Raw genomic sequence first — 11,034 nt, 5'->3', positions numbered from 1 at the left:
CAAGATACGGGATAGTTTCAGAAACAAGAGGGCTTGAGAATTGTCCCTTGATCTCGATGACGCAACAGTATTTTCTTCCCTTCAAGCTAACAAAAGTCACACCACATATTCTTCAGTTGTGCCAGAAAAAGAATTTTTAAAGTGTAATATTAAAAATATCAATTTTTGCTACAAGTTTTTTGTGTTTTTTTTAAATTAGATGGACAACACAAATTAATATTTGAAAAACAATTAGTTATTCTTATACAAAAAAAATATTTTACATAAAACATAAGTCTAATATGTCAGTATAATGACATGTTACTTGTTAATTAAACTTAATTTTTTTTCCTATATGTGCAAACAAAGTTATAGTAATTTGGGTTAAATATGTTATTCTTCCTAAAAAAACAAAAAACATTTACTTACATCCTTTCCACTAAGAGATGCCATCCATATGCAACCAGCAAACACAACCCCATGCTAGGAGTGTAAAGAACTCGTTCAGCTACCACAAAACCTACTGGAAAGAACAAGTTCGAAGCCGGAAGAAATGGTAGAATCAGCAAGGCTAAACCCTAGAGATAAATATTAACATTTACCATTAAATTTACAAGTGTTAACTGCACAGGAAAAAAGGACTTTAAAAAGAAATATCTACAGTAATTTTACCCTTTTTGAACTTTTCACAAACTAGTATATCAAAATTTAAAAATTAGAGTCAGAATGTCTACAAATTTTGAAACTTAAAGTTAGTTCTCATGTAGTGTTAGTTCATCATATTTAATATTTTTGTAATTATGCTACCTTACATTTTTTACCTTTTTTCAGTTATTTTCTATATTCTCTTTTTCAATTTTAATTTTCTGTATAATCTGACAAATGATAACACCATCAGGCCTAGAGCTTTCACTTAACTATAAAGTTACAATGTGATACTGGTATTTAGGTAAATTGATATGCAACAGATAGTTACAAGTCTCCACAAAATTCAGGTTCTGGATGTTATGCAGAGAAAGATTTCAAACTCAGATATCAAAGAAAGTATAAATAAATACAAGGGTACAACTCAGTAATAAATTAAGTCTGTATTCATACAATGTAAATTGGAGCTTACTTTTGCTGCTGGGGTAAGAAAGCAGGATAACAGAACATGGCTTACCAAATGAAGACAGAAGCAAGAATAATAAATATACTGGTCTTTCAAGTCAGACCAGGGTTCTACAGTGTGGTATCCCACAATCCTTGCCTATGTCAATGATTATTCCAAGTAAATATATTCAAGGAAGATAAGACCCCAACTCATACTAACTTGTACATGTTCTGTATTACCCTGAAGGAAAAGCATCTGACCTCAGTTTAGGTATCACACAAAAATAAAGCTGCACTCAAGCATGTATGTCTTAAGGAACAATCACTGTAGCATGTAACCTCTGTCTAAAATTGAGAATTTGTAAGGTAATAAACTTGCACTGAGATGTTGCATCTACATGCAAAAAAACTTGTATGAAAACTTAGAAAGATTAACAACATACACAAATTAACAGTGAAATATACCATTATATGTAGCTTGTAAATGATAAGTCCAGCAGGATTAGATATCTAAATAATTAAAAGAGTAACATGTGTGCATGCATGGGAAGTTTTTTAAACTTCATTAATTTAAACTATACAAAAATGAAGTCACCCAAGGGGACAGCAGTAAGTTTATGGACTTACTACTCTAAAATCTAGGGTTCAATTCCCCATGGTGGACACAGCAGATAGACTAACTTGACTTTGCACTAAAGCAAAACAAACAAACAAAAATGAAATTAAGAGTAGAGAAGTATGGACGACATCACCATATGTATGAGAGAGGGGTGGGTGTAGATAGTACTACACATTGCAAAGAGAAAGGTATTTAGGGAATGGATCTGTCATTCTTCAGATCCTCATTTCATGTTTATGAGATAAAGTTTTGTGTGTGAATTTCTTCATTTATTTATAGACACTTGAAGTACTGGTATTGCCACTCTGTCGAATTCTAATACTTGTCTCCAATAATCTGGTGTCTTACTAGCTAAGTTGATCAGTTTGCCATTTCTGATCAGATCATTTGATTAAAAGTGTCTTTTGAACTAGAGGTGATTGATGTGTATCACGTGTTGTGGAATAGGTTTAACCCACTTAGGTTTAGCCTTACTGTCAATAAGATTCCCCGCACACCCATCAAATTCATTCAGATCTCTATATACCTAACCTCTTAAACTAGTAGTATTGGCAGCATATTTAACTGTTTTAATTACTTTAAATACACAGCAATGTCTTTAGGTGTTATAAATTTTGTGCAGTCAAATACAAAATGACATATAAAAAAAAAAAATTTCATACATGAAGCACAAGTTTTCCTTCTAGTGATTGCCGTGGTTTACCTCACAAATTATAACATTACTAAGACAAAGTGTAGATAAACAAAATAAATATTATTATTCATCCTTACATAAGAAATGTCAGTGAGCCTATATCTACAAATTAATTAATCCAACTTACAATACAAACAATAATTCCAGCAAGGTTAAATCTATATATAAAGGAAAATATTACCATTACATAACTTACAAATAGAATACCATAGAATACACTATATTTGAAATCACTCTTAACTGGACATTTCATTGAACTTAACTTTAAACTCATTAACATCAGACATTCATTGAACCAATAATTTAAATAATCACTGTCAATCACACATTTACTAAACTCCTTCTAATATTCATTGTCCATCACATATTTACTAAATTCGGCTTTAAGATCACCATGAAAAGATACGTAAACTCATCTATAAAACTAATGTTAATCAGGCATTTCCTGAACTCGTACTAAATGCAATGCCAGTTAGAAATTAACTAAACTTAAGTTTAAAATCACAGTAAATTAGATATATACTGAACCCACCTATAAAAACAACTTTCATTTAGACATTTGCTGAACTGAACTTAGAAGTAACTGTCAAGTAGACATACACTGAGCTCGACTTTAAGATTGTGCAAATCAGAAGTTCATTAAACTGGGCTTTAATTAAAATCACTTCAACAAGATGTTAACCTTAAGATTTTTCATAGTTAGATAATCAGTGATCTCTATATTTGTGTTACTCCAATCTAGGAACTACGTGAACATAGATGCAAAATCACTCTCAATTGCTTACACTGAGCAAAACTTTAATAATCATTGTCACATAGGCATCTATTCTATTTAACCTTAGGATCAATGTCATCTTTTTATCCTCTCAATTTTAAAATAATGACCAATCGAATATCAATTGAACTCAACTTTGAAACTTTAATTAGGAACCTACAAACATTCACTGAGTACAGGTTTAAAGATAGTCATTTTGAAAGTCACAGAATCCAGTTTTATTGCCATTTAGACATTCATTGAGCATAGATTTAAAGATATTGTTACTTTAGAGGTCCCAGAATCCACTCCTAAAATCATTGTCAGTAAAGCATTCACTAAATCAAGTTTAAATTTACAGTGAAGATTAGAAGTTAAGAAGAACAGCAAAGACAAACATAAATATATATATATTTTTAAAAAAATCACTACAAATACAGTTATAGAGAAAGTTACTTTTAAAATATTCAACAAGCATACCATAGTAAGAATCTCAGCATGTTCATCATCTGAATATAGCACAGACCACACTAACAATACAAGGGCTAGATAAACCCCTAAAGTGGCAATGTTACGAGGATCCATAAATGATTCAACAAGTGGTATTGTTCCCATTGTCCAATCACAACACAGGTTGAAAGGAAAAAGAACCAGCCATGTATTAACAGCCAATAAATAATTGTAGGTAAGCTGTCGGGCAGGAGTATCCACTACAGCTGCTGGGTTGTCAAATCTGTGAATCCAAAGAAAAAGCATGTATGCAATATTACAATCAGGAAATTGTACTTTCGGGAAGAATATTGGCCAATGATATCCATGTAATCTCATATCATATGAAACCAATTTATTATTTTGATTGAAAGTTAGAATGATGTTAAACAGTGTTCTTCTCTTTTTTTATACATTTAATAAACATACTGGTGAGCTTTTAAGGAAACGAATAAACTTTATGGATAAATATTCACCAGTGGACAAAGGTTAAAATGTTAATTTTGAAACAAAGTTTCATTAAATGTTATTGCAAGAGAAAAAACTAATTTATATATCTGAAGACATTGTTTATAACTTTTTCTATGCTTGCTATGATGCCATTAACCTTTACACTAAAGCTGTTAGATAAAAAGTTGATTTTTTTATAAAATTGCTGTGCACTATACCAAGCACCTCCACCATACTCAGACAAACCATTTATCAAAATATTTGTGAATACATAAAAGGAATAACAAAGAGCTGGCTAAACTTTCTTTAGTAAGATTTCAATGAGATACAATTCATTACAATATACATTGTACCACTACACTTGGTAAATATATTTATAAACTCACTAGTAAAAAGTACTAAATTTAGTTTCATGATTATTATTATCTAAGCAACAAACTTGGCAAAACACACAGTACTAGAAAACTTAAGTAGCATGACAGACCTTAATTGTAAAGTCAAATAGATGAGGTTACAATTTAAAAAATTCAACAACACACGAGTTTTAAATGAAGCAATTTTGATAAATAAACAAGTAATGTTCACAAATGACAAAATTATGAAGTTTAAATGTGATCACTTTAAAGTTAATTTCCATCAGTAATAAAATGGAGTATTTTTTACAGAGGAAAAAAATGCAGGTATCTTTATGATTATGTACTGCAAGTATAAAGTGAATATAAAACATTTCGTATTTAGTTGTTCTCCTATTCATTTTAGATGGTAATATAATTTTGGAAACTAATCTTTGTGTATGAATCTAAAAATGTTTTGTTGATATATAAGTTATATGTTATAGCCTTTAAAAAAGCAATGGATAATAAGATATCTTATAGCCCTTTTTGACAAAAAATGACAGATAAGAAAAAAGCTAGTGAAATTTGTTAATAAGACATGACAAAAATATTTTTATACAACAAAAACAAGGATAACAATTAGTTCTATTTTATAATATCTTATGCAATAAATACAACTGAAACTGAGCTACATGTACTCTTGCTAATACTATATTTTTACACTTTAAGACAGTTCAAAGATCCAAACCTAGTAAAAACTGGTAACTGGGCACCCATTACTTGAAATCTTCCAACCAAAAGACCAAGAGAACTAAGAAATAAAACTGTCAATCGCAGCATCATTTCTCTGAGCCATACAGGAGGTGGAGCCTTTGAACCCATTAAATTCTGACCAATGTAAAGAAGGTCTAGAAGTCTGACCTGAAAATACAATATCTCTAAATATATCAATATTGTAAAAATTAATATTAATTCCATAAACTGTTGAAAATACAAAATCTTTAAATATATCAATATTGTAATAATTAATATTAATTTCATAAACTGTTGAAACAAATTTTTGAAGGGCTAAGAATATCAGACAAACTTACTTCTCACTGCTTATTCTATTATCATATTATTAAGAATAACATTTGTTAAAGTTCAATGGACAAAAACAGAACTCATATAAACTAACAGTTTCCCAATGAAATTAAACTACTATCAGTAACATACATAAAGAAAATACAATTTCATAACTTGATATATAATGTATTACATAACCTTTTAGTACAAAAAACTTTTATATGTGCATGTGCCTTATAACTGAATCTTTCCTATACATGTAGATTTTCATAAATAATATAATGTTGCATTTCTTTTAGTGTTTTCAATTAGCAGCAATAAAGTTGTCAATATTATAAGCAAAGGTAAAATGTTTTGTGTTGGAGTACCAACTAAATCCTAATAAATTTCCTGCCCTTGGATTACATGTACATAATTAGGCTGCATATTAAGTATTTGATTTGTTTGTAATTACCAACCACTTATCAGATATGTATATAAACCCAATGGCCATATCTGAGTCATAAATGTATAATTTATATATCAGCTGTAGTATACTTATAGCATCTCAACACCATAAAACATGTATATATATATATATATATATATATTATTTGTGTACATTTATAAGTAATAATTTAAACATACAATAATTTTGATACTTTCAAAAACAATATGTTAACCATACAAGTTTAGTTGAAGAAAATACTATATCTATAACTTATTTTACAATTACATGTACTTATATTAATCACACAAACACACACACACACACACAAAGAATAAAGGAGTAGTATTCCAGTCTCCTCTGGCCCCACTAAACCATTGACTAGAGTGGTCTTTTTTTTTATTGAAGAGCAGTAGTGTACTATGTTAGTGGTAAATAAACATAAGTAACTATTAAAAAGATTACTAAACATAGCAGAAACTGTTTACAAGGGAAATGAAGGAAGCAATGCAAAGTAAATATTTCATGTATGAAATTAAAGTATGTGTCCAAGCTGACCAAAGTAAATGCTTAGACGCCATAATTTAACTGTCTATAAATATATAGGCATGAAAAATGGGCTGAACATTCTCAAAATATTTAATTATATTGTACTTACATGTATAAAGATTTATAAAAATAGATTTTACTGGAAAGAAATCATTTATACTGTATCACTATGTATGCATGAATTATTTTGTTCCAAATGAATAAAAACCCTGTAACCCAAGCACTTTCGAAAGGTGGACCTTTCTTCTTCAGGGGCAAACTGTTCCACATATCATATTACTGACAGGATATACATTTATACTAAATTGATACCAGTTTTTATAAATTAGTTGTATTTCTCTTACAGGAATGTCAGTGTACAAAATATGATAAGAACTGAGGCTCTTTATGTGAACTTTGAGTTTACTGTAAAGACAAACATAATTTATTTGCATATAAGTAGTTGTAGTTAATGTGAATCTAAAGTAGAAAATGATGGAAAAATATACATTTTTTTATATTTTACTTTACTCTACAACATGTGACCAGGATTTGTTTCTGTTGGATACATTACTTAGTCTTTAAACAAATATTCTTTAAAGACATTTTATTTTAGTTATGATGCATAATGTATTAATCACATAATATCTATGAAACGCTGACACAAAAATTTTGGAAAAAAAGAAAGATCATTCCATAAATTTAAACAGGATATTTTATACATAAATTACTTTAGTTGTTTTTTTTTATTGTAGGAGAAAACATAAGTACATGGGTGCTAATTAAAGTTATGTTCATAAAAAAATTATATACTTAAGATCTAAATCGATTCATACATTACACAGAACTTTACTAATTATCAATCTTAATCAGAGTCTAAAAAGCTGTTTTCTTTTTATTGAAAGAACTTCTCTAAACATAATATGGAGTTTATCTTTCCTCCGCAACACACAAAAAAATCATTTTACACCATCAATTGTGATACATCACATAATGAGCACATATTTGTGCTTGGTTGAAAAATGTATGGTTCCCCAGGAGTGTAACATTGCATCCATTAATTTCTACTACCTAATCATAACCTGTGTTATCTATCTTATTTTTCTTTATCATTCGTAGCAGAAACAAATTAAATTTTTAATACTTAAGACACATGATAATTTCTTTTATCCTTCACTATAATTAAACAAAACCTTTATCATTTTTTTATGTATATTCCTTGGTGCTCATTACTAGCCTTATAATAACATTATACACATGAAAATTACTTAAGAAAACTTCATATTCCATTAAAAGTTAAGATAAAAGGAAAATGTTTTCTTCTTATAAACATTAAAACTGAGAAATATAATAATACCAAAATAAATGGAGTAATTAAGCTGAATTAACACCATTACCAATTTTATTGTCGATAATCATATAAACATAATAGTTTCTATCATAACAGATAGTTAATATTATTAATATTATTTTTGATTTAATTACAAAAACTAGGAGTAATTACTACTATACTGCAATACCAACAGACTAAAACAGTACTAATACACATGGATGAAAGCAGTAAGCATAGAACATATTAAAAAAAAGTTACAAGAATTACACATTACAGAATAACTTAAAACACTCTGAAACCTATTAAACAAAAGTAACATTTTTGTCCATTATTGGTTTTGACTTTGTGGTTTAGTTTTTGAAAGTCTATAAATATTTAGGTAAATTAAGAACCATTTTAAAAGCAACTATATTAACACAATCAGGTTTTTAAACTCAAACTTGATTACTCAAATGAACAATAACACAAAGCTTATTCTGTTTCATTTTAATTATACAATTATGTAAATGAGTTTACTTAATAAATTTAAAGTTTGTTATTCTTAACCTAATCTTTTCTGTATTTTCAGCATGTTTTTAGGTATACTTCATTTTCTTTAGTAAAGTACTTAAAAGATGTATTAATTCAAAAAATCTTTTCAGTAATACTTACAAAAAGAGGGAAAATAACAAATACATTGCTCATAATATTTATTTTTAAGAAAGGCAAACAAATTATATCTTAACCTAAGTAAAATTTTTCATTAATTTATTGCAAATCATACCTTCTGCACAACAAAAACTTCATATACACCACACAGTCCCACAACTGTTATTCCTTGCTCCTTAGAAAGTGTAGCCACTGTCACAAAAATTACAGACTGTAGAAGTGGAGACCAATCTGTGAATTTGAAAAATTATATTTCATACTAACAATAACAAAAAAAGAGGAACACATAACAAAGGCAGTACATAAATTTATAAACACTAATGCTAAAGGCAGGATGTGTCAGTTGGTTACACTTTTAAAAACTAGATACATATAATAGAAGGATTAAAAATGTTGTCAGAAGCATGGAGTGTTTGTCATTAAGAAGTAATGACATGAAAAGCTTTTAAAATTCTAAGAACTTATGAGTGAATGTAAAGAATCATGTATAATATGTGAACTATTTCTGCTATATCTAGTGAAATTACATACATCTTTTGTAAAATACCAAATGCAAGTACCAAGAGTAACATCACATCTATATGATCAAATAATAAATATTCTGGTTTTTCCAAAGCAATGGTCATAAAGCCATCACTTCATAAAATTTTATGTATATATATGAGTTTTGTAAAAATAGCATACATCCAGGAGATGCAACAAATTACAGTAAAACCTAAGTATTTCTATTTATATAATAATATTTAATACTTTAACTTAGTTTATATTTCTAAAACCAATATCACAGCAACTGTTGAAATAACTTTCCTGCTTTGATGAATTTAAATATTACAACCTGCTTTAAGGGTAGTACTAAAGTTTGTGTTATAAATTTCATTTGTTTGTTTTAGAATTTTTGCACAAAGCTACACAAAGGACTATCTGCACATGTGACCATCTCTGATTCTAAACTAAGAATGTAGAAGGAAGCACCCACTGTCAATTTTAAAAAAATAATTAATAACATGCATCTAACTAAATAGTGGGTGTTGACCATAACTCACTGCCCCAAAGTGTGAAACATGTTTATGTAGAAACAGATATTACCCAAAAATTTTCAATCACAATCCAGGCATGTTAACCACTAACCCACATCCAGTCTCAAATTATTGATATGGATCACCTTGTTAAAACTGATGAAAGACAACATCAGGATTACGCATGTATTCATATTAACTATACTTAATTCCTTTTACATGTAAATAACATTGATATTATTTATGATAAACACTTAAATTACTAAGTCATATCAAATTTCATTACATTCTCTGTTGTATTATCTAATTTTACCTATCACCTTTGCATAATTTATCACCATTTCTAATAGAAGCCCATGAACTTTTTAACAAATTTTTCCAATTTCAAAACTGTTTATACTTCAAATAGTTTGTTGATTTGTGACTTTGTTGTTTACAAGGCCCCTTATAAGACATGAGTCAAGACAAAAAATATACAAAAATACCATAAAAAATGCAATTAATTACACTAATTTCTGTTTAGTTACACCATGTATTTTGCATAGAAAATTAGTGATTTCACCCAATTTTTCAGTCTGTACAATATGTGTTTTAACGGGCATAAACAAGAACATAATCAATTTGATGCAATAAGTAGACCCTATTGGTAGTGAATGGTATAAAAGCAAGTAGATAATTTGAGGTTTAAAACATACCCGTGTGCCGTGGCTTTCTTGTAGCTTTGATATACGAAGAAAAAGCAAGAAGAAAGAACACAGAAGACAGGATCTCTGCCCTTCCCACCACTCCAGTAACCTACATAAAAAAGCAGGGTAATAGTTACTGATATAAATACAGTAAAAAATACAGGGTGAAAAAATAAACAAAGTAATTTTTACTTTACTTTAGTGGAGCCAAAAGTTATCATGAAATAATAATGGATGTTATTTTCTGCAAGCCCTCTTGATCACAAAAATTAAGAAAGTTCGACAGACAAATTGTATAAGAAAAGGTAATATGGAAAGTATTGTGACTTAGGACTTTCTGGTAAATACATATCTTTCATTCTAAAAGTTCTTTCCAGGACTTCCACTATGTGCTCATAAATATCAAATATGGATGTGTTTTTAGTTATAGGGTTTCTCATTTAAGATAAGTTATCCAAACAATCATTACGTCAAAAATTACTCTGTTAACTTTTAACTTAATTTGTCTTATGTGTGTACCGTTACATAATAATTTATTAAAATATATAATTACAAGTTAGATATATAGATGAATAAGCTCATGAATTTGTTACAAGTTATTTCAAAATACATATTAAATGGAATAATCTCAACATAGCTGCATTTTGTTTTAGTCAACACATAATAGGTAGTGAATTTCATTTCAACATGTTTTCCATAAACTTACTGCTTCAGTGTGAATGGGATGGACAGCAAAAAGAATGGAAGCAACAAGGCTAGCACTCTCTGACAAGAAGAGATGGGTAATCCTGGAAATAAGAAACAGACACATGTGAAAAACATGCAAATATTTTTAAAGTGGTGTTTTTAGGTTGAACTTTTCAATATTCCTACTCATTAATAATAGCAATTCACAGCTCATACCCATGGCACAATGAAA

At 28.7% G+C, this 11,034-nt stretch overlaps 1 protein-coding gene across 1 annotated transcript in view; it reads right to left on the bottom strand.

The window, feature by feature from the left end:
- Positions 1 to 11,034, bottom strand: part of LOC106478854 (transmembrane and TPR repeat-containing protein CG4050-like) — a 97,083-nt gene that overhangs the window by 27,755 nt on the left and 58,294 nt on the right. Inside the window, exons 4-9 of the mRNA XM_022382537.1 lie at positions 10,822 to 10,903; positions 10,125 to 10,224; positions 8,529 to 8,644; positions 5,161 to 5,333; positions 3,619 to 3,871; positions 409 to 557 (exon numbers count right to left, since the gene is read on the bottom strand). Of these exons, the coding sequence (XP_022238245.1) occupies positions 409 to 557; positions 3,619 to 3,871; positions 5,161 to 5,333; positions 8,529 to 8,644; positions 10,125 to 10,224; positions 10,822 to 10,903 (873 nt within the window). The remainder of the gene's footprint in view (positions 1 to 408; positions 558 to 3,618; positions 3,872 to 5,160; positions 5,334 to 8,528; positions 8,645 to 10,124; positions 10,225 to 10,821; positions 10,904 to 11,034) is intronic.

This window comes from Limulus polyphemus, unplaced genomic scaffold (genome assembly GCF_000517525.1).
Source record: "Limulus polyphemus unplaced genomic scaffold, Limulus_polyphemus-2.1.2 Scaffold255, whole genome shotgun sequence".
Taxonomy (NCBI): domain Eukaryota; kingdom Metazoa; phylum Arthropoda; class Merostomata; order Xiphosura; family Limulidae; genus Limulus; species Limulus polyphemus.
Note: the sequence above shows the minus strand (reverse complement) of the source record. Positions and strands in the feature narration are given on the sequence as shown.